The 23,821-nt window shown below is 42.5% G+C and overlaps 2 protein-coding genes and 1 long non-coding RNA gene across 4 annotated transcripts in view; 1 reads left to right on the top strand and 2 right to left on the bottom strand.

Annotated features, from left to right (window-relative positions):
- The window catches only part of LOC148661457 (uncharacterized), a 123,586-nt gene that overhangs the window by 1,491 nt on the left and 98,274 nt on the right, over positions 1-23,821 (bottom strand). The gene's annotated exons all lie outside the window — the stretch shown is intronic.
- cdh23 (cadherin-related 23) overlaps positions 1-23,821 on the top strand; it is a 200,893-nt gene that overhangs the window by 158,676 nt on the left and 18,396 nt on the right. For both annotated transcript variants that reach the window (XM_088635229.1, XM_088635227.1), the window contains exons 37-44: positions 17,934-18,155; positions 18,933-19,052; positions 19,729-19,909; positions 20,295-20,428; positions 21,744-21,953; positions 22,057-22,164; positions 22,945-23,047; positions 23,336-23,461. In XM_088635229.1, the coding sequence (XP_088491355.1) occupies positions 17,934-18,155; positions 18,933-19,052; positions 19,729-19,909; positions 20,295-20,428; positions 21,744-21,953; positions 22,057-22,164; positions 22,945-23,047; positions 23,336-23,461 (1,204 nt within the window). The remainder of the gene's footprint in view (positions 1-17,933; positions 18,156-18,932; positions 19,053-19,728; positions 19,910-20,294; positions 20,429-21,743; positions 21,954-22,056; positions 22,165-22,944; positions 23,048-23,335; positions 23,462-23,821) is intronic.
- Positions 348-16,611, bottom strand: vsir (V-set immunoregulatory receptor). The gene is made up of 7 exons (XM_088635237.1): positions 16,329-16,611; positions 10,418-10,792; positions 10,040-10,087; positions 7,778-7,891; positions 6,114-6,141; positions 5,518-5,690; positions 348-3,644 (listed from the first exon to the last, which is right to left on the bottom strand). The coding sequence occupies exons 1-7, from the start codon at positions 16,399-16,401 to the stop codon at positions 3,607-3,609; spliced, it is 849 nt and encodes a 282-aa protein (XP_088491363.1). The 5' UTR covers positions 16,402-16,611; the 3' UTR covers positions 348-3,606.

Below are 23,821 nucleotides of genomic sequence, written 5' to 3'. Positions count from 1 at the left end.
CCCTGTATCTTAATTACTGCTGGGATGAATGAATGCTTAAACATGTACAAGAAGTAGTTTAATTTATCAAACCCTATCCACTTTATACTCTATACATATAGACCTAATAAATGAATGAGTAACATTGGAAATGGAAGGTGCCAATATCCCATGGAAAGATAGTCTTGTCTTCCTATCTGTGAGTCTCTATCTGGGGCAAGAAAAAAAGGAACAAACTGTGGACTTGACCAAAAAGCATTGAAAGCTGTTCTCTTCTTTACATGACTTTTTCACACAGGTTGGGGTGTAAAGACAGGGCCAGTCAGGGCACAGCACCTGTCCTACTACAGACAGAAGACAAACACGGATTTTATAAACAATACCTTCAGTTTACTACAATGATACAGATTCATATAAACTTCATAAAAATAACTTTTTTTCTCTCATAAAACAATATGAACAAAGAACTATTCTCTCCTTTGCCTTACAGCATCATAGAAAAATAAGGAAGATAGAGTAGTAAGGAAAGCAAACACTCAAACAAAGACACACCTTCCTCTCTCCAGCACTCACATACATAACACATAACCCCCTGACACAAGAGGGCTGACCACAGTCCTGAGGGTCTCCTTTAAAAATCAGTAGCTAGTGAGAACAAAGGGTTATTGTGGCACATTCAGCCCTCATTAAAAAACCTGAAGACTGTGGGTCTCCAACATTATTGTTAACCAGCCATGGGCTTCTGTCTGCTGTACTGCTGAAACCCATTGTAGACCATGTGCTGTACCCCTTCCTAGAATTGTTATTACAGGAAGGGGTTCAGCACATTACAGCTATGAAGAATGCCGACAATAAGGAGAGAGCAGGGAACTGCAGAATAAAAACAAATAAGGCTCTGGGCTGTGTTCATCAATGACATAACGGCCTACTATCCTTTTTTTTCTTTTGTTCCTTCCGATTGAAAAAGACAATAAATGTTCATCTGAAGTTCATTAAAGCTGTAAAGTTCATAATCATAATCCTTCATGGATGGAAACTAAAGAATCTGTGGAGAAGAGCTTCAGCAGTACAGCATACAGACATCTCCTTGACTCATGTAACATTCGCTTTTTGCTGGACTTTGCTTTTCCTGCAGGAAGATTAACACATCAGAAAATACAGTCTGGATACAGCCCTCTTTGTGCCGCCAGTCTGTATGGCATCAAAACAGCTTCTTGGGTTACAAATACCTTATTTTTAATGTCGTTAACCTGTAAACAAGCACTTACCAACTTACAGTCCATTTTTCGGCATGATCAGAAATAGCAGGCACCATTTACACATACATTCAGCACTATTACTCTAAAGCAGGAAGTCTTGGAACAGGCAATTCTACTGGGCAGCACTGTTACTTGCTCTACCAGTCTGCAGTCACCTAGCAATAAGAGAGTGCTATTGCCCAGCTTGAAAAGATGCCTTTCGTACTCTGCAGTATGGTCCTGTTTCTAGAACTGATGAGCTGCAGGCTTTCGTACAAACTGTGCTAATGAAATACAAAACCAATATAAATATAGTATATACGTTTGAATTTATAGGTCTATACACTTCTGATATCCAGCACCCGTTGGGTTAAACAGAATTCAGCACATTATAGAGCTGAAAAAGACTGAATTGCAGTGCCAGTGGCAGTGAGCCCCCGTTCACCTCTGACGCTCCTACCCGGCCATGCCTGCAGGCTGCAGGGGCTGTCCCTGCTTCAGCTTCACTTCCTGCCCGTTTCAGACAAGCAGAGATGCAACAGACACCAGGTGTTTATCAGACACTGCACAATGGCACAAAAGTGTAAATGAGATGTGTTTATGCTTTTAAACAAAAAGCACACAGCAATTTGCAAATAAATCCAAAATAATTGATAAAAAACTAATGAGCACACAACAAAACTAAGGGTGGACCAACTTCAGATGTGTTGTGACTGCATGCCTGCATGTGGTTTTTACCAGAGGGTTCAGTAAGCCTTTAGCTGCAGGCTTTTTAGGTAGAGCAGGTAGTGGCTGAGGTATTGTGCCACCATGCTGTAGGTTGTGGTTACCTCGAAAACTGCAAAGCTCTGCGTGGCACAGTCCATCAGAACTGCATGAGAGAGCAACAACAGAGAAGGAAGGTGACAGACCGATTAGTCAGGGCCTTGGCAACAGATCTTATGAAGATATCTCACCTTGTGGTGTATGTCTGAGCACATGTCTGTGTCGCTGTGTCTGAGGGACGGCCTCAGTGTCTTGGCAACCACCTCATCCTGCATCTTGGATGTGTAGACCTATTGACTAGTCTGTGAGAATCTCTTTTTAAGGCACAGTAAAGAATAGATTCTGAGATTGTCAAAATGTCCATGTGCACTCTGGTATAGCTGACTTAAGCAAAACTGCATGAATGCTGTGTTACAGCCCTTTGAAGCTCCCTGGTGTGACAGACAGACACCATGTTACTGACACTCTATGAAACCCGGCCGTTGATGCAAATGACTGCTGTGCCAAGCTCTGTGCATTCTATCAGTCTGTAGACCTGGACATTTACAGATACATTTACTGTATGCGTAGTAGTTCAGGTCAGTGGCTGCGTCAGCATGCGTAGGCTGCAAAGGAACAAGTAATAGGTTTATTCCATGCTGAAAAAAAGAAGAAAGAAAACACAATGTTTCCGCCATGGAGGCTGAAGGCTTCACACCTGAAGAAGGCTCCATGGCTGAAACGTTGTGTTTTCTTTCTTCTTTTTTTCAGCATGGAATAAACCTATTACTTGTTCCTTCACTGTATGTGTTCTATCAGTCTGTAAACATGGACAAAGTCCTGTGATGCAGAATAAAGAGAACTGCCATCCTCACGTGGCCAACTATCCAACAAAAGAGGTGCAAGGGAGAACTGGAGGGCAAGAAGGGAGAAAGGAAACAGCAGAATTCTGCCAGAGATGGCAGAATACAAAGGGAAATAGCTGGAGGGAGGAGTGAAGACAAAGAGGAGGATGGCTAAGGAGGGGAATGGAGACCAAAGTCTATAAGTAAACAGAGACAAGCGTAATACAAAAAGCTGAAAAAACAAAACTCCCATCTCTGGATTTTGCACTGAATTAACAATCCCAGCCCTAATCAGACAGTGTGTTGTTTGCACATTTGGCCATATGACACTGCCACCATTACTGACATATGGATCAATGCAACATAGTTCTACTTAGACAAACATGACTGGGGGCTTCACACTGTGCTAATCACGGGCCAGTCCAACGCAGGTGCTGTCTGAATGCACCGAGTGTTACGCAAAGAGAAGTCCCCACTGCAGCAAGGTGCAAAGGAAGCAAGGTCCGTTTATCCTTTAGACGTTTTTGCAAGTGTGAAATGTGTTATTCCCATTGTTATCTTCAGCCACACAGCAAGGAAGAGAACAGAAAAGAGTCACGTAGTAAAAACCCAGTGACAGCCTTGCACTGAGGACAGTCTGAGAAAAAGATCTATACTGTATAGCTTTCAAAATCCAGAAAAACAATGACTTCTGGGTCATGAAAAATCTGGGGTTTTACGTACAGTGTGCTTGTGCTGAAAATGTTTTTTTAGAAAAATCTTTTGGCCCATATGCCCATGTGTCATATTCCACTCCCCAGCTATACTTTTATTAAGTCAGGGGACTCCGGAATGGGATCTGTAAAACACAGAGACAAGAGAGAAACAATCCTCAGTTAATATACACTATATACAGTATAACAATATACAGAAGTGGGTATTGAAGTTTTTTATTCTTAACACCAACTAATTTTTGTACTGGGCCTCACCTAATTGCAGCATTTGATCACAGTTAAGCACATCGCAGGTTGCTAAGAATCCCTCAAAACTATCTTCTGCAGGCTCAAGTGCCACACCGCTTAGTCAAAAATGGGCAAATTTAAAATTCAGACTCTTATCCAAACTCCCATGTTCTCTTTTCAGATTCTCTTCTTTAACATACAGTTCCTTTTTAAATACAGTCACCCAGTTCCCCACCGTGCCTTCCAATTCAGGGTTGTGGGAGAGCTGCAGCCTATCCTGGCAAGAGATGAGTGCAAGGCAGGACACACTCAGACGCAAATACAGACACGCGCACACTCATACCAGCCCATTAACCTACCGGTGCAGCATGTCTTTGGACTTTGGGAGGAAACGGGAGCACCTAGAGGGAACCCAAGCTCCAACTCCATGCAGACAGTATGCCAGATCTGGAATTGAGCCCGGGGCTCCAGTGCTGTGAGGCAGCATTGTGACCACTGCCCCACCATGACGCTTTTTTTAAATACAACACGACTTCAATTGTCCACAAACAACAGAAATGCTTTTACTGTGACTTCTCTGTGTGTCAGCCACCCCCACTAACATGCACACAGATACACAGCAAGGACCTGTGGCCCACTAACCTTGGTGTTCTCATTTAAAAAGAGGATGTGGGACTGGATTTCCACATGCAAAACTTTCATGATAAGCAAAACAATGATGAGTGCTCTCTCAAAGCTGCCTCATAAACACCTTAAAGCAGAATTGTCCCCGGAATATGCTCACCAGACTTGCAAGCATAAGACTTCTCCTTGTGTGTTTGCCAGGCCCTGCATCACGAATGATACCAAGCTACCCAAATGTTTTTCCATTGGCTGTCTTTTGTACATGGGACAGTGATGCAAACACATTCTATTCATTTTAAAAACCATTTCATTTTCCATAGCATTCTGATTGGGTAAGAGCTAGTTAAGGTTCATAGCCATAATTTATTGAAACTGCATTCTCTCTCTAATGTGTATAAAACACAACAATAATATTTCTGTTCATATTAAAATTAGCCCAAGCCCCTATACAATAGTTTCAGGGGCTGTGTGAGCTCCAAGCTCTGTGGCCTTACATGGCCAATTTAAAGGAGAATTATAGCTGTCCCACCCACCACCATCATCTTCACTGTCACCGAAAATGCAATCGAGCCATGATGCAAACAGAAGAGGAACTGGTCAGAGACTGTGGAATTAAATAACATAATGCACAAGCCAAAAAAAGGGGAAGCTTGAGTACAAAAAATTCCACTGGCTCATATCTTCTAACGGATACTGTATTCGGAAAAGAAGGAACCAAACAAAAACGACCCCAAACACCACAATCAAATCCCGATCAGATTCCCACCCCAAGTGCTCCACAGCTGATGCCATAGCGTGCATTTAACCTATTCCAAGAATTTTGCAATGGAGAACATTGTCTACTCTGTCACCTCTCTACAATCATTCTCTACACTCAATAGTCATTGCAAGAAGCTGAAGCATTACAGACATCAGCAAATCCTTCTCTTGTCTGTGAAACAGGCTTTCCAAGAAATACCCGACCACCTCCACTGAACTAGTCAGGAAGCGTTAGATCAGTTCTGGAATTTGATCAATCATGACCTAAAGATCACACCCCTCACTAGGATGGATAATTTAGGAGATCTTGGCTGGGTTACATTCAACATTATGTCATTGTCTCTGCCTGGCTCTTCCAGTCAGCATCATGTTAAAGTAGGAGCTCACCTTGAGAAGGGAAAAAGACATCTCCGTTTGGGGGGGGCGACAGTGGTGTCCCGGGTTCTGACAGCAGGTGGCGGCCTGTCTCTGACTGCTGTCGCATGATCTGGGACACCGTGCGTGTCTTCACCTGAGGCGACTCCCCCAGAAACACTGGGTTCTCATGGCCCTGTGCCGCACTATATAGAGTCATGACAAGAAGGGACACAGTGCTTTGTGGTTTTTGCCTTTGTTTTAGATTTATCTACTTTTTAACTACTAATGAGCTGATACAGTTTTATTTTAAGCTTGTCAGCTATTAATTGTACTCAAGCTCATGTAATGAGTAACCAAAAATAAAATCCTACCACTATAACTAATATGAATGGTAATATATATATATATTACCATTAATATAAATTAATCTAAATGTATTACCATTATCCCACGACACCATATAGTATATAGGGGTTTGGCAAATGACATGACATGACTTATTACCATTGATAAAAATATACTTATACAGGTGATAAACTGTTTTGCAAGGTACAGAACCAAGCAGAGTGAGAGAAATGAAGCAAAGGGTACAGAATGAGGAAGACGTTTAGTGGTTCAGCACTCACCTGTCCATCCTCACCAGCTCCTGGGCTCCTACAAGAGAGAGAAAGAAAACTATTAGTTCTCCCTTCACAGTGTGAGTCACTGCTAAAGCAGCTTTGTGACAGGTAATCACAGACCACCATGACTGAGGCCCGCTTTATCGAAGCAACCTAGAGGAGTCCACTAACACACATAAAAACGATTCCACCTCGTGGAATACCAGGGAAACCTCAGTAAATTGGCGCCACCAGAAAATTGACAACAACAATCATAACAGTAGTATTTCAGGATATTTTGCACCCCACCACCCCTCATCTTTGAACCTAAATCACCCCAAAATCCCAACAATCTGTTCCAGTAGGTGGCTTTCCAGGGACTTGGGGGACTAGAATCTATGCTCTATTTGTTCATTTCTGGAAAATAATAAGACCCAGAAGACGTTATGTGCCTTGTGTGTGTTTTAGTGCTTTGCATTGAGTAAGAATGCTGAGTTGTGGACCTACAGGGTCAAGGTTGTTCTGGTTTTCATCCCACCTGAGTTACTCATTTACGTAACTGACCTGTTTGCAAGCTTCAGGGAGTTAAAGCCATTTTCTCAGGCTGTTCACAATTTAAAGAGATCCATAAAATGGTCTGAGTGGTAGCCTTAGAGGAACCGAGCCGAGAGAGCTTGCCAGTTTGTGAGTCAGGCTCATGGCTGTCTCTGTCCCCAGGGCCACTGGTTCCCAGTGGGTGCAGGAGAATCTTCTGTCAGTAGCTCTGTTGGCGTGACAACAAAGTCGGGTATTGCCACAGCACTTCTCCTCGAGCAGTTAGGGCCCAGCTGTGGCTGGGTTTGGCAACAAAGGTGTAGCAACTGGGGACACTTGAGTTCTTTTATGGGAAGGAATTGTGCAACAGGCCCTGCATGTGGTTGTGTAAAAGCCTGTGGCAGGTTTGACGTGACTCTTTAAAGAAAGGAGTGACAATGTCAGAGATTTAAAACCTCTTCTGGGGTACTCTCCATTTTTGCATGACTTCAGTCACACTCTCGTTTACTCCCACTGGCTCCAAGACAAAGGGCTCCTCTCTAACTGTTCTTGAGCCAGGAAATGCAACTCACAATAACAAAAGAAGTCTAATAACAAAAGAAGTGGGCAGTAGTGTCAGGGGAAATTTCAAGAACCATGTATACATCTGCTGCGTGTTTTAAACAGACTGGCTACCTCCTTCTGTGATCCACTTTAAGGAACTGGTGCCGCACATCCAAACTTCTGTATTTCACAAACAGCTGGAAGTGAGATACTGACCAGGGTAGGGGTGGAGCGGTTACTGAGGCTGATGTACTTCAACTTTTCTTTTGTTGTGTTTATTATGCATGGAAACTGTTGGAAAGTGAGTGTTTTTGTGAGTGAGGGATTCAGGCATGTACTGTACAGAGGTCCAATCTTATGAGATGCTTATGAGCGTCTATTTTGCAGGCAAATAATAGGGTTCTGGGTGACACGCTGACATGTTGGTGCTGCAGCCTCAAAGCTCCTGAACGTTATTTCCAGCCTTTGGTAGAGTCTGTGTTTTCACTCATGTTCACACAGGTTTTCAATGGGTACTCTAGTTTCCTCAATTTGATTGACTAATCTAAATTGCTGCCTTCTGGTAAAGGAATGGAATGTGCTTCTACTCCTGTACAGCTGTGTAAGATACTCACGGCGGTTGGTGTTGACTGTCTGCCTCTGTTTGTACACCAGCAGCAGGATCAGTGGCAGAGCCAGGATTCCAATGATGCATGCGGCAGTGGCCAGACCAGCAGCAGTAGCAGAGCCTGAGATTTCCAAACACACAGAGGGAGAGAGAATGAGAGAGGAGGATGAGGATGGAAAGAGCAGTGGAAAGAGAATGTAACTCCTGAAAAAAGCCAGTAAAACTCCTGACCCTGCCAAGCACTGACTGGAATCCCCCACAGGCAGTGAAATTACATTACCACACTCCCTTACCATAAACATCTCCTCCCAGATGAGGATTAATATTCAGGAAAGCCCTGGCATAGAGCCCTGGTATCAGCCCTAGCAAGGAACTACACCAGTAGTTTTCAGTTCAGGTGCTGGGAGACCACTTCGTCTTCTGGTTTTTGTTCAAGTTTCTAAATCAATTTCACTTTTCTATTTGAGATGTGTTTCTAAAATGTACTTCATTTCTAAAACAGATTTATGGGGTTTATAATTGGTACCGATGCTGTATTAGTTCCCGAGTTTCAGAACTCTCCTTGTGCAGGTTTGTGGCCTGAAATGTAACAACAGGACCTCTACAGGAGTAAAAACCAAAGACACATTGCAGAAATATTTGATAGCTTCTCATTCCCAATCATGTCTGTTCATGATAGACTAATTGCCTGTTAAAAGCTGTGCAGAAATAGCGAAGAAATGTCCTAATTAGCAAACCTGGGAGAGACTGCATAAAGTTCTGTATCCTGACCTAATTTTGAGTTCAGAAAAAAGCCTAACTAACCAAAAATCAGATTAGTTACAGGCACTAATTAACACTGGTAATAGAGGGCCAAGCTAAAAATTAGCAGTCACAAGGTTCCCTCAGGATCAGGAGCCCCACTTAACACTGAACTCTGCTACTGTAGTGAGAAGGTAAAATCACAAAGTCACCTGTAGAGCTATCCTAAATAAAGGTACCCACTGGCAAAATATCTCACTGCTTTCAAGACCACAAAACATGAAATCATATTAGCAAAATGTAGAAATAGTGATCCCACATTGGCTACTGGAAAAGGCAGAAGAGAGCCCATCTCTGCAAGAATGACAGAGATTCTTAAATTCGTATTAGGAAAAGGGGAGGGCTGTGTACCATCTGTTAATAATGTATATGCATGTCACTGTAGTTGTGATTGGAAATTTCTGTGCTCTGGCACAAACACAAAGAGAGCACAAGTTATGCTAATAAAGCTAATCTGAATTGAATTAGACCGGCTGCCAGAATAGAGGGCTTCCTGTTTGGTTGAAGAGAGGAAAACCTGCAGGTCTTTTGCGGGAGAACTATGAAAGGGAGTAGAAATAGCTAAAGATTTTCCAGTATCCGGCCATAGAGCCAAAGATGCCCTTGCTGGTGTTTTCAGCAGTATGTTAATCTCATACTGGTCCATTTTATATCCTGGGAGGGAACGAAAAAGGACAAAATACAGGATGAGGAATAGGAACCATTCACACGAATGGTTGTAATTCTATACGAAACCCCCACTCAGTTTAATGCATCCCGTAGTGGTGTATCATGGAAAGTTAGTCACTCAGCCTGTGTGTCTTGAAGGACTGAGGCACTGTCTGAGATGTCTTCAACTTGCCTGAAAATTGGAGAACCCTGTACTTTGTATTATTTGATGCACCCAAGTTTTGTACAAAAAAGTGCTGGGGTAAATACAGTATATACTCCAGTGAACATATCCATCAAATACATATCTAAAGCCTTTTCTTACTTTCTTTCTCATCCAACTCTGATCTTCCTCCTTACCTCTTCTTTCACACTTTCTCATCCTTTTCTCCCCATCTCCTTCCTGACTTTCTCATTTTCTCTGTCCATCTTTCTCCCCTTCTCTTCCTCACCTCCCTCTGATCCTTCTCTCTCTCTTGCTCTGACTCAACAGTTGCACTGTTGCTATCGCTCTGCAGTCTTGTCTTAATCTTTTACAGCACACTGACTCATCATACAACCACATGGAAAAAGGAAGTTCTAACATTTGCATGTGGCACGTGCATGTGCGTAGCCTTGCTACGCAGGCTGTGTTTGTAGTCTAAAGATAACAATTTTTGAATCTGTCACTCTGTGAACAGCATAGTCTTCCTAACCCATGACATCTAGTCATTTGGAAGACTGCTATTTTTTTATTTACTGTTGTTGCTGTTGGTAAAGAAAACTAGTTCTTCCAGCTTGATATCCAATTCCCTTTTCTTGACATGACTGTGGGTCTTACCATCTTCGCTCTTGGCATACGTGGTGCAATGATGACTGTTGTTGTTCCCTAAAAAAGCACAAGGAACATGCCCATTAGAACAGGTGAACACCATCCATAATACATCAAAATACATCGAATTTCACCTGTAGAAATAAACTGTGCTTATCATAACCACTTGAATTAATTACTCTGTAAGGGTACAGTGTTGCAGTAACAGTGAAAAGAAAAGACAGTCACCCCACTGATCATGGGAGCACAAAAGAGGGTATTATTGAATCAAAGCAGCACGAGTTTCTCGGTAGATGGTGCTAACAGGAAGCATGGTATTGGCTAATAATAACAGGAAATGCAGGCCATACTAGTTGTCAGTAACAGGAATAACAGCGGAGTCCTTACTGGGAGACATTAGGAGCCTGACAAAGCTGTGCTGTAAAATGTGGTGTTGATTCTTGTCATAGAGAATGCAGCAGTAGCGTCCCTGGTCGAGCTGTGTTAAGTTGATCAGGCTGACTGTCAGGTTGCCTTTGCTGATGCCAGACAGCACGCCTGGGCCATGACCGTGCCCATGGCTGTGGCCATGGGTGGGGGTGCGGTTGTGCGGCTGGCGTGGGTGGATCTTCTCACACGGCTTCTCAAGATGGGGGGTAAAATACCAGCTGTACCCCAGGTGATTCTCTTCCCCCTTGAAGGTGCAAATCAGGGTGACATTAGCCCCTTCCGGGCAGTAGTAGGATTCATAAGGAGCTGAGATTGTCATGGACCATATGCCATCTGGAGAGGAGACAAGAAGAGAGAAAGGGACCAGGAGTGAATATTAAATTCTGTGTTTGCTTTGATAATCTGTCAGGATTCAGTTAAAAGCAGTCACCTATCAGTTCAAACCTCACAGTGGTACTGAAGTGGAAAGGAAATTGTAACTCTAGAATTCAGTGTAATTTTGTGTATGCCTGTTCACTCAACACCCAGTTTTCCATTTATGGAAATACACCAAATTTTCCATCTACCATATGTAGTTACTATACAGTGTTGGTGCAGCTTACCTGATTCACTGGGACCCTTCAAGAAATATTAATAAAGCACATTGATCAATAAACCACCTAGCAGTTCTTAGGTTCCCATGGAAGAAAACTTTTCTGCAGTTTCCCCTCTGTCTTTCTGTTTGGCAGGGGTGTGGGCTTCTGACTTGTTTGGGAGAGCTGTGCTGGCTGACTGAGAGTTGCCGTGCCTCCATGAGCACAGTGTTCTTGAACTGCGCAATGCACACTAGGCCCTGGCTCCGTGCTCTCGTGGAGAGGACAATGAATATAGGTTGTGGTTTTGTAGTGCAACACCTCAGCATGACAAGAAATGCTTTGCAGAACACAGACGCTTCTGCAGCTCTTGAACACTGGGGAGCAACACCTTTTTTCTTTTTCTAGGTCAGCTCACCTAGCTTCCTGCCATTGGACAGTGTGCAGGTTTGCAGGATGATTAGCAAAAGGAGTCTGGGGCAGAATCACACAGTCAGGCAACCAAGACCAACTGTTCTCAGCCAGGGAGGACAAAACAGCCAGATACACAATTGTATTCCCTGTGTGGTCAAAAATGACCCGAGTCTTACATAAGAAAGAACACCACAATATGTTTTTTGGAATCACCCTGATGACAACTTTTCTATTTTAACCTCCAAACACGAGATAGGAGAGCCACTGACTAGAATGGCCAAATCTTGTTTTATAATATATAATTAATAAGCAGAATTGAGAAACATGCTTTGGGTCATTGGATGGTTATATATTTTCACTTATATACTTTGACTGGAATGGGTAAATTCTTTTTTTTTGTTCAGTGTTCTTTGATATAAGAATGATGATAACAAAATAAGCGATGCATGAATCAGTTGTGGCACGTCCTTGCTTCCTATTCATTCTTATGAAGCTGCTCTCCAGGGGCCTCTCTGCTAAATCACTAGGCTGCTGAAAGCTGCAGTTTCCTGCGGGAGCTAGGCTGCATGCTGTTGGAGAGAGCAGAGGGTGATAATGGCACTTACAAGGCGATCCTCTTTACAGGAATGTTTCTTCCTAAAACAGCACCATGCAAGCATACTAACAGCCTGGCTATAGGGAATTTTTAAATTCCTTTTAATCTGATTTTATGTTAATTTACACCACAAGTTAATATTTTCATGGATCGTGATTGAAACACAATGATATGCACCTGTAACCATCACATTCTTTGTGATATAACTGGGGTGGAGTGACAGAAACGCACTGCGGATGGCTGTGTCAAAAATCTCCTTCAACACTGCTGCCACTGAGGAAGTTCAGCAGGCTAATGGGATGTCCGGGGCAAGCAAATACTAATGCCCTTTGGATTTCTGTTTCAGTCCATGCAAAGCAAAGCCGGCTATTTTTCAGGGCTTATTTATATATAAAACGAGAACAGGAATCTTCAACATTTCCTCCTTAGTGTTTGCTTCTCTCCCAGGAATATCCAAGCCTGAAGTCAGGGAATTGTGCGGACATGAGTCATTTGGCTTAAGGGTAGATGAATCCGGCTTTATTTCCTTGCCTTGTTGACACAACCATATCTCTCAATTGCGATTTCTCATCTGCCTACACCCCCAACGAGTCTGCTATCTGTTATATTTCTGCTGAAGACATATCTGAGCACATCTGCCACTCTGACTCTGCACTAACACTGCAGTCTGTTTGATCACCGACAATATTAGTGCAGAATACCAATACTGCCAGCTTCATTGTCTTTGTAGAGTACCGGAGTCCCAAAACTCTTCTGCTCTTTCGCATCCTGATCAACAGGACCAACAATACAGGAAGGGAAGGCCAGGCAAACTGGAAGAATTCTTAGCCACTTGACCCACGATTACTGACCCCTGCCCTACATTGTGAGAGGCTCTTCAAAATAGCTTATCCTTGTTAACACTAGGATGACGTGCAAGACTGACAAGGTTCACCATCTCAAAATGCTTTGGTTGGTTTAGGAAGTCAATGTGAATGTGACTGAAACCTCCCTCAGAGAACACCAGACAGAGAAATCAGCTGAGAAGGACCTAGCCACTGCCATTTAATGAAGACACAGCACTTGTGGTATAGCAGTCTCTCTTGCTGACTCAGGGGGTTTCGTATTCGTTTTTTCGCTCAGATGCAGACAGGGACTTGTCTGCCGATGGTGAGAGAACACCAGCAATTCGCTAAAGAACTGCTGTGGCCAGAATCTCCCAAGGAAGTGCTCTTGACTAGTCCAGCAGCACTCAGGAACTGGATACCTTGTGAGCCTCCTCTGCATTCTGATTTGCACAACATGTACAGTACAATGGCCAGGGTCAGGGTTCGTATTGGATGTAAACAGAGGAAATGCATAAAATATTCAAGTTATTCGGGTCCAGCACTTAACAGTGAAATTGCGGTCATTTATTAATCAGTTTGACCCCATAACAAAACACCACCCCTTGGTATTTCCCATCAATTAGTTACCCTGATTAAGACCAGGGGAGCAACACAAACATTCCTTTCAATTTCTTTCAGTTTAATTTAGCTTCTACACATTGGACCTTAGTTGTAAAGCATGCTGTACCATGCTAGACTTAATGGAGAGAAAAAAATAATTCCTACTTTTACTAAATCAAAATGTCTTCTTATATAGCTATAGCCAAAGATTTCCATCATTCAAGATGGAAATCACACAATCTACAATGCCAAGGTCATGTCTAATACAGTATGTTGGCCACAGCTGTAGGAAATCCTTACATCCTGAAAGAGTCAGATGTTTAATGTTTCATTGTGTTCACCTGCTACGAGAAAAACAGGCACAGACTTGCTGAGAATTTGACTTAGACCTCAGGGTGACATGTGTTTAGTAGACATTGTGTGTGAACAATTACAATAATCCACTGACACTAAAAGCTTTAGCCTAAACTATAAATGAAACCATAAAGGAATTCATGTAGCACATTCCCTCAATACCTATTCCATCTGCCCAGGAAGAAAAGTTTAACTGGAAAAAATCAAAAACCTCTACAGAAACTGTGTAAAGATAAGATGCAAAAGCTCAGTGCAGATGTATGAGTTCAGGGATTGGGTAAACACTCCCTGAAGGACTCTAGCTCATAAACCTCAGTGAGAGCTGTTTATCTTGAGTATAAACCTGTATTGAGCAAGAGCTGAAATGACACAGGGCTGGCAGCTGTAACATTAGACTATACACTACCACTGTCAGACTTGTGTTTGCTGCAGTCTCCTTACATTCTGCTCACAGGTATTGTCACATCCACAGTGCTCTCTATCAAATGCCTCTTCTTCAGGTTTCATCAGGTTAAAAGCTATTAGGAACTGGTACAGATAAAGAGATATCATGATTAAATATTAATTTCCACTGTTATACTCCTTATATCCTTTCATTCCACCTCTGTGTTTTCAAACTCCTGCCTTTGAGAAATCTCTCCCTGGACATGAGATGCGGTTGAGGCTTGAACCTTAACATGGTACATTCTGACAGCACACAGGTCTTGGCCCCATGCACGAGGCACATGTACTAATGGGAATCTCTCATACAAATGGTTCATACATAATGAACCAGCATGATGGTCAGGATGACCTGCTCTTATTTCTTATGTTCCTTTATACAGAACAGTCAAGATTCTTGGTACATCAATACAGAACTCTGAGGGTTCCTGGTACCTCAATATTGAACTGTGGGGACTGTGGGGTTAAATCACTACTGAACAACATTGCTCTTGGTACATTGATATAGAACAACAGGGTTACATGATAGAACTTATAATAAGTATTATAATAAGATAGAGCTTATAAGTATTTCTGAGATAAATAATTAGAGACACAATGTATTTACTCTCTTCGAAGGTTTAAGATCAGCGATTACCCATGAGTAGCAGTAGAAGGCAAGACTATGCTACTTGCAACACAGTGTGAGAGTATTAACAAGACAAAAGGTTAAAGGTCTCTATGAAAAAAAATCAGAAGACTTCATAATGCTAGCTTCATCACAAACAGCAGAAAATAAAAAGAATTTAATGCAACCTTGCACACCAAATTTAACACTCGGTAGGAAATATGAAAATAAGGTAGCTGCTTATTCTCCACAGTGTTACATAAAAAAAACAAAGTCAAAATGCATGCCATCGGCAATTTTAGTGCTAAATATGCATGACTTCTGTGCATGCAGTTTTTTTCCCATGTTGTGTATCTCAGTGTGCGTCAAAAAAGTCTTCCTCTGCTGTTTCTCTACTGTTTCCTTAGTTTGAGGCCCATCTGAGCTACAGAAAAATTACTCCCAAGACAAAAACAAACAACAAAAGACAAAGTATAAAGTTATGCTGCAGGATAGATTAAGACCTTCTACAGCCTGCTGTGCCAACATTAACTGCATTGACCATTGCACAAAACCTGGGTAGTCAATCTTAGAATTTCCATGCTATACCATTGGTTACCCCTGCACTGCAAAGAATCAGAATTTGTTCAGGTAGGGTTTGTTAGTGTGTGGTGGTTAAAATCCATTGATTAAGAGGCTACCTTGACGTAACAGCTGTTTCTTGTCACAGTTGGGGCACCCTGCAGTGGCTGTATTTCTGTTGGGGGGGGTGTAAAGGGATAAGGTGTTGTGCCCTTGTGGGTGGGGTGCAGATAGGTTAAGTAAACTTTCCAAATCAGCACCAGATTTTGTTTACTTAGGAATTCAGAACATTCACGGTCTTTGTTATCACAACTGTTTGTTTGGTTTGGTTGATTTTTTTGTTAAGAACTCAAATCTAAAATATATCAAATTAAAAAAAATGTATTGCAAATTTTATTTGTGCAAGAAAACGATCGCAAAAACAGCAGCAGGCTACTTTTGGCCAACAGGAAATTACAACAGATGTTCCTTATCACTTCGAGCCAGTCCTGTCTGATCCAGCTGCTGCGACGAGCTCGAGTGAGCACGCAGCTGTAATCGGTTTATGCACAGTCAAGACGTGCAAATATGAATTCATATTTTATTATTTACCACTTCCAAAACACGGGTAATGCAACCGACAATTCTTGTACGCTACATCTAATTAAAAATGTTTTTTAAAAGTGAATGTTGAACATGGAAATATATGTCCTCTGGATCAGAAGACAACTAGCACTCTATAGTACTTTTTAAGAATCCAGGACAGAATTGACTAAATATCAATTAGCTACATCTACTCGCCACTGCCCAAACCGCTCCCACAACACAGCAACAAGTACCAGCAAGCCAAGTGCAGTTAGATCATCAGTACTGATAAAAAAAACACATGTAACATCTTTGGGTGGGTTTCCTTGCTTACCCGGAGTTATGACAGACAAGGCAACGCAGAACCGTAAGACACCAACCAAGCTCATTGTGCTTCGGATCCCCATCCGTAAATCCAATGCGATCTGTTTTTGTTTAATCGTTGAGTTAAATCCCCTCCGATCCGGATGTCATACCCAGCGATTATCTCCGAAGCTGCTCGACTTCTACTCCGAAACAGCGACAGAGTTAAGGCAAGGAGACACAGGAAGCGGGCACAGCCAGCGACCTGCCTCCTCCCTCTCTACTCTCTACGCCTCCCTCCTGAGACGCTGACAGCGGGCCGAACCATTACTGCTGCTAAGCCCGAAAAGTTTTTTTTTGTTATACCTCATTATACTTAGCGCCTCCCCTTGTGAAAGACTGACTCAGTTCTATATACAGTACAGCATGTACGCGGGTGTTATGTTAGAAAGTTGAACATCGTCCGAAAGTGATAGGCCGAAAGGTGACGTTTAAAAAAAGCAGATTATCACACATTAATACATGTACTGTAAAGAGGTAAACAGTATATTTTAGTGGTTGAGTAAAATGTTAAAACGCACGTCATTAATAATACTGGAAAGACTGTGTAGAATGTTCCGAAATGAATAAAAAAACAGGTAGATTTATATTAAACGCTGATGATGAAACACTTTTTCCCCGTACGTTTTCATACTATATTAGCAATATAACGATTTCAAATTTCAAATGGGCAATGGAGGGTGTAACATTTAAGTGAAGTAACAATTCTGTCCAGTGAGGTGAATGTTAAAACAAGATATTTTCAGAGTTTCAAGATATATTTCGTAATAGCTCACTGTTTACAAGAAGCCAAACAAAAAATTAAGTTCTAAAAATATTTGTATTACATTGTTCACAAAAATGTTAGTAAACTATACATGTTAGTAAACTTTAGTATGTTTTTTTGCTGAATGCTTATAAAATAAGGTCAGACATAAACATAAATATGGAAGTCATTTGTTATTTTAAAAAAATGTAAGAAACTTGTAGTGACCCTCAGTAGTTAGGAATGCTTAAGCAGTTGCACTTTGCTATCTGCCCGGTCATGACAGGTGTTTCCATTGTTGTGATGTGGTGGTAATCTAACTGTCTAGAATTAATTTTCTTCCACTTCCTGATGTTTTCTCTATTAACCCCCTCCCAAGAGGCTAACTTGTGCCTCTAATCTAAATTTAATCATGAAGGTATCTGAGTGTGTAGAATCTTCTTCAGTTCAGGTTTAGTGATCAACCTGTTTCGAAACAGCTGCCTGAAAGCCTGAGAGCTGGTGTCAATGTGAATGTCTGTGGTGGGAGTGGGTGTGACTTGACATTTCTGTGTTTCTCAGAAGCTATTAAAAAAAACAGCAACAATTCTAAACTCTTAACTCAATTTGATGTTTTGGCCTCGGACATTTATACTGCTTGAATAAGCATTTACATTACAATGGATTTTTGCTGTGTGTAAGATTAAATATTCTGCTTTAATTTCTATAATATTTCCCAAGTGTTCTGTTTGATATTTCAGCCTGTCCCCCCTGCCATAAACCCCTATGTTTTGGGTTTCTCTCTGTGTTTCTCAGTCTCTTTCATTCGGTCTCTGTCTCGCCCTCTTTCAGGCCACCACCACAATCTGGGTGTCCATCCTGGATGAGAATGACAACTCGCCCCAGTTTGGGCAGCCAGTGTATGAGGTCACACTCAGCGAGGGGCCAGAGACAGCCAGCATAGTCATAGCAACTGTCAATGCCAGTGACCGCGATGAGGGGCCCAATGGCACGGTGATCTACCGAATCGTTGATGGAAACCTGGGAAACACTTTCAGCATCAATCGCACCTCTGTGAGTTGAGTGGATGAGGAGAAATGTGGAAATAAGAGACCGGGCTAGTCTGAAATAAGAAAGACTGTAGCAACTGGGTTACTGGGGGGATTGGGATCGGTGAGACTAGGGAGGTGGGCAAGACCACATCTAACACCTCTTCTCTGAGCCAAATGGTTGAAGATAGAAATGGAGAAAAAGTTCATATCACAAAGTATTTAGTGGGGCCGTGCTGAAAAATTCCACTGCTCAAAGCACTTACATCATTTACAACTGTGAAACAGTTTCCTATGTGGAAAACACAAATTAGTCTGATGGATAACATTTCACACATCGGCCTTTATCTGCTAACCTCTGTCTTGTCCTGTCCTATCACCACTTAGTCTCTTTCTCTTTCCCAGTACCTTACTACCTTTCTCTCTGTGCCACTTTATCTCTTTCTGTTTCTGACTACCTCAGTTCTTCTGCCTGTCTCTATTTCCTTCTCACTGCCATCGTAGGGAAAGGTTCCTCTGTAATCCCACATTTTCAAGTACCAAAGGTTGTCTTTGTGTTGCTGGAGCACGGAGACAGTGGGTGATGAACTGAATTCATGGAAAAAGAGTGGACATTGTGGAGTTTCCTGATGAGTCGCACTGGTATTCTAATTTAAAGAAAAGGGGAAGAAAATGTCACTGTCTTGAGAGGCCAGCTGAACCAGTTCTCTCAATTTCTTCTCATTAACTGTCTCTTTTCCTGTGTGTGTATGTACTGCATATATACTTTTTGTGTCTGTTATGTATGTTTGTGTGTGTTCAGGGAACAATTGTGGCACTGAGGGAGCTGGACTATGAGATGAGTCATGGGAGATACACACTCGTTATCACGGCAACAGACCAGTGTTCAATCACCCAGCTGCGCCTGACGTCCAGCACTACGGTAGAGCCGCCTGTGAACTCCACAGTCCAGAGCAACAGACCTAGAACACTTGTTTCATCCTACAGCATGTGCACACAGACCCTCAGGGAATTGACACAGAAAATAGAGACTGAGCTTGTCTCAACCACCTTGTGAATTTGAGTTTACTGTAGGTCGATTAATTAATAATTAATCAATTACTCAATCAAAACCTTTATTACCCCAGAATGTATATTATCATCGAACCTGGTAAAGAGTCTGAGAGAGACATTTGACATACTGATGCTGAGAATGACACACTGACACATACAGTATTGACATGTAGAGAAACCACAGAGAATGAAATTTGAAAAGAACTTCAGAATATTTTTAAATACTCTGCACTAACAGGAAATGGGAATTTTGTTATTCTTTGTGGTTATTTTACTTCTGTCTTGTAGGCCTTTAATTTTAATTGTATATTCCTGAATATTACTAGTTGGCAATAATATCTGGCAGTGTTTTTGGGGCTTAAATTGGTAACTGCGAACACCACATTTGAACACCATAACCTTTTTTTCCTGCTTGGAAAATTTGTTTTTTGTGCATCTTGCACATTCTTCACTTCCAAACTCCATTAATCCACTTAACTAGAGGACAGTAGCACTGTTCCTAGTGTTGCTCCTATTATATTAGAACTCTACTTATTTAAACACAGGTCCTGGTGAATGTGATTGATGTGAATGATGTGACCCCCACTTTCCCGAGAGCTGTCGAAGGGCCTTTTGAGATTACTGAGGGCCAGCCGGGGCCCCGCGTCTGGACTCTGAAGGCTACAGATGAGGACTCGGGGCTCAATGGACAGGTGGAGTACAGTATCACAGCCGGAGACCCACAGAGTGAGTACAGGCAGGTTTATTGTGATGGGGGGTGAGAATATATGTCTCGCAGTTCCTAATGAACAGAGAGAGAGAAGTAGAAAGAATATGGTAGGGTCAGTGTACAGGACACAGTTAATGATGTAGGTTCAGTGTACAGGACATTGTTAGTGCTGCAGGGCCAGTGTACAGGATATTGTTAGTGATATAGGGTCAGCGTTTAAGATGTTGTTAGTGATACAAGGTTAGTTTGCAAGCCAGGGTTACTGCTGTAGGATCAGTCTACAGGACATTTTTAGTGATACAGGGTCAGTGTGCAGAACAGTGTTGACAATACTGTTTCTGCAAGGCTCAGTGTCTCCACAGTGACAATCCCTATATATGCAGTGTCTCTCTGTGTTGTCAGATGAGTTTGTGGTGTCCCCAGTGGAGGGGGAGCTCAGGGTGAGGAGGGATGCAGAGCTGGACCGTGAGAACATCCCTTTCTACAACATCACCATCACAGCACGAGACCTTGGCACACCATCACGCAGCAGCACAGTAAGTCTCAGCGCTCTGGAACTAACGAGGCAAGATACAAAAACGCAGCACAGCAGAGCCCAGACAACAACATTTTCCTGTGAATCCTTTTAGTTTTGTTTTCCTTTCCTATGTATGTAACAAAGGGCAGATGTCTTATCTTACAAGCTTATAGACTATGAATATAAAAAAGCCCAACCTTTCAACAACGTAGAAAGTTATGTAAATCATCAAAAGTTCACAATCGGAAGGTGTAGGAGTACAGGACTGTACACAATGGCCTGTCCCAGGGATTCACAAGGATTGTCTCCTGCTGTGTTCTCGTTTTCCCTTGTCAGTGAACATCTGCAATTCTTCACTCTAAAACCCCAGGTCTCCACACAGCTGTGCAGGGTGTGTGGCAGTATGCACTGGAAAATGAGACTCACTCACAGACTGGACTGCTCATGGTGCATTCTTTCAGCTCTTTTTTTACCTTTCCCCCCATCCCATTGTGGGAAACAAACTGGCTCTGAGATATCACAAATCAGTGATGGTATGTTTCTGTGGGGTTTCTGTGAGCTCACTCTTTCCGTCTCCGAAGTAGGCCTTCTCTGTGTCTCGTGTTTAAAAGCACCGTAGCGGAGTTTCCTTTTCTTATTGTTTTTTCCCCTGCGACTCTGAAAGACACAACGTTGGGGCTGTATAGTCTGCACAGACTTGTGTGTCAGGAAGCACAGAGAGAGAAACACCCTCTTAAATCACAACATTGCATCATTCTCAGGCCGATACCTTACAAACCCTTCACACAGTGCTGTTGTCAGGGAGGGACTGATTCCTGACTAGATTTTCCTAAGATTTTCCAGCCTAATCATACCTTCACTTTAACAACAGTGTATAGTAATACACATGCCTTAAAAGACACAAGACAGATTAGGGCACGTATTTAAGTGTGCCAAAGCATTAACATTTCACATAGGCAAGGCGCCTTGTCTCTCTCACACCAGATGAAGGCTCCACGGCCGAAACGTTGTCTTTTCTTTCTTCTTTTTTTTCAGCATGGAATAAACCTATTACTTGTTCCTTTGCAGCCTACGCATGCTGACGCAGCTACCCACCTGAAATTTCACATAAATTATATTTCAATGTCAAAGGGGCATGTCTTCATATTCTAGTGGGTGGAGAATACGCCTGCGAGTACAGAGTGCTGAATCAGACACTCCCCCAGTGTGGAACATTCTCAATCAGGCCTCAGAATCTGATGTGTGGTCCTGACTCTGGAGTATTTGGTGTCCCCACTTTCTCTCTCTTTCAATATATGGGGTGTCCTCTCTCCTTCCCTCCCCTCTCTCCTCAGGTGGTGGTGAGTGTGCGAGTGCTGGACATCAATGACAATGACCCAGTGCTGCTGAACCTGCCCATGAACAGCAGTGTGAGCGAGGCTGCGCGCATCTCCACCTCTGTAGCTCGGGTTCAAGCCTTTGATGCCGATAGCGACCGCAATGCCCTGCTCACATTCAACATCACTGCAGGGAACACTGACGGAGCCTTCTACATCAACGACACCGTGAGAACGCTCTCCTTCCCTCCCTCCCTCTTTCTCACTAGTGTCTCTCCATGTCTAGTCTGCCAGTGGTAACGTTCCCTCTATCTTTCTCTCTCTCTCTCAGACAGGGGTGGTGCTGGTGAACCGGCCGCTGGACCGGGAGAGAGTGTCAGAGTACAGGCTGACCATCACTGTCAAGGACAACCCCGACAACCCCCGCATTGCGCGCAGGGTACACACACACTCTGCCTGCACCCCACGTTTTGCAGCAAAACATTTTTGTATGAAGTGAAAAAGAGGGCTTTACCAGAACTAGTAACATTTGAACCACCAGCAGTTTTCTTTGGATGGCAGTGAAGTATCTGAGCAACTTGAATGTAACCTTTAAAGGCCAGCCTTTAATGTGATTAAAAAAGAAATTAGTGTCAGGAAAAAGGAGACATTGTTCATCCTTCTTGAAGTGTCTTAAACTTTGTTTTTGGCTCAGATTAGCTCTGTAAAAGGAACAAACAGCACCACAGCAGTCATTCTTTTCACTCTGTTTCTCTTGTGTAGCGTCCTTATCTCCACAAGTGAGGCAGTTTCAGAAGAAGTGCCATTTAAACAACATTGCAATTAACAGGAATTGTTCTACATTTTGAAATCATGGCAAACCCCAAATCACGCTAAAGATTGCATCGGTATATTAACAGCAATCAGTAAGTGGTAATCAGAAAGGGATTTTAGCCTTCTCTCGCCATGCTCAATGCAGACAAAGGACACACACAAATGCACTTACCATATATTCAATATGTATGCACTTACCATACATTCAATATTAAAAGGTACTTCAAATCCAGTCCTTGATAGCCATAGGTTCACATTTTCCTTGCCCTTGAGCTCTTAATTTTGTACTGAAACTAATTAGTCACTTAGCTAAACTCTTCTCTCAGGTCTGAGGCAGGGAATGTTTAAAATCTGCTTGAGGACTGAAGTTAAAGAGCAATGTTCACTCTCTGATATTTCTGTGCAGGATTCTGACGTACTGGTGGTGTCCATCTTGGATGAGAATGATAACCGACCAATATTCACACAATCAAGCTACCGGGGAGAAATTCTGGAGAATTCCCTCCCAGGTACCACATGCCTCCCCTGCCTCACTGTCTGTCTTTCTTTCTCATTGTCTTCCTGTCTCGTGTCAATCTATCTCTCTATTCATAGCTCCTGCCTGTCTGATTAGTACTTAAATGTCTGTCTGTAACTTTGTCCATCTGTCAGTTGGATCTGAATGATAATCTGCAATTGCCACAGTCTCTCTCCATGTGTCTTTCTGCTACTCTCCTGCTTTCTCTCTGTCATCTCCATGCCCCAGTGTACACTCCCTTCCAATCTCTTCTCCCTCCCTCTCCTTCTCCCCCTCTCAGGCAGTGTGGTGTCGATTCTGAATGGACCAGTCCTGGCAGTGGACAAGGATGTGGGAGTCAATGCTGTTGTGACGTACCGCCTTCTGGGCCAAAGACTGGACCTGTTCACAGTCGACTCCAGCACAGGTCAGGCTGTAACCCTCCTTCTGTCTCGCACATGTACTGTATGGTGCTGACATACACATTCATGTGCATGCTGTGTTACGCAATGCTAATACAATTAAAGGCATTCTCTGTTTTTAATTCTTAGCTCATAAGAACATAAGAAAGGTTATAAACAAAGGAGGCCATTTGACCCATCTTGCACATTTTCTAGTAGCATAATGTTATTAAGATTCTGTTTCTTACTTAAAGGATCTCACAGTCAAGCTCAATCACATTTCCTGGACTTTGGTTGATAATCTGATACAGATGGGGAGAAGTAGCAAAAACATTTTGCTTAACAAAATTGTAATGTGTTAAATGTAGTGTTTTTTAGTTTGTTTT

Source organism: Lepisosteus platostomus, chromosome 6 (genome assembly GCF_059453375.1).
Source record: "Lepisosteus platostomus isolate fLepPlt1 chromosome 6, fLepPlt1.hap1, whole genome shotgun sequence".
In the NCBI taxonomy this organism is placed as follows: domain Eukaryota; kingdom Metazoa; phylum Chordata; class Actinopteri; order Semionotiformes; family Lepisosteidae; genus Lepisosteus; species Lepisosteus platostomus.
This window is presented reverse-complemented; position numbering and strand designations above follow the sequence as displayed.

Bases quoted from the DNA above. Each gene is read 5' to 3' on its own strand.
- vsir (XM_088635237.1), bottom strand. From the start codon at position 16,401: ATGGGGATCCGAAGCACAATGAGCTTGGTTGGTGTCTTACGGTTCTGC. The intron at 10,793-16,328 runs GTAAGCAAGGAA...TCTCCTCTCCAG, and splicing joins CTTGTCTGTCATAACTCCGG to ATGGCATATGGTCCATGACA. The intron at 10,088-10,417 runs GTAAGGACTCCG...GTGCTTTTTTAG, and splicing joins CAGGCTCCTAATGTCTCCCA to GGAACAACAACAGTCATCAT.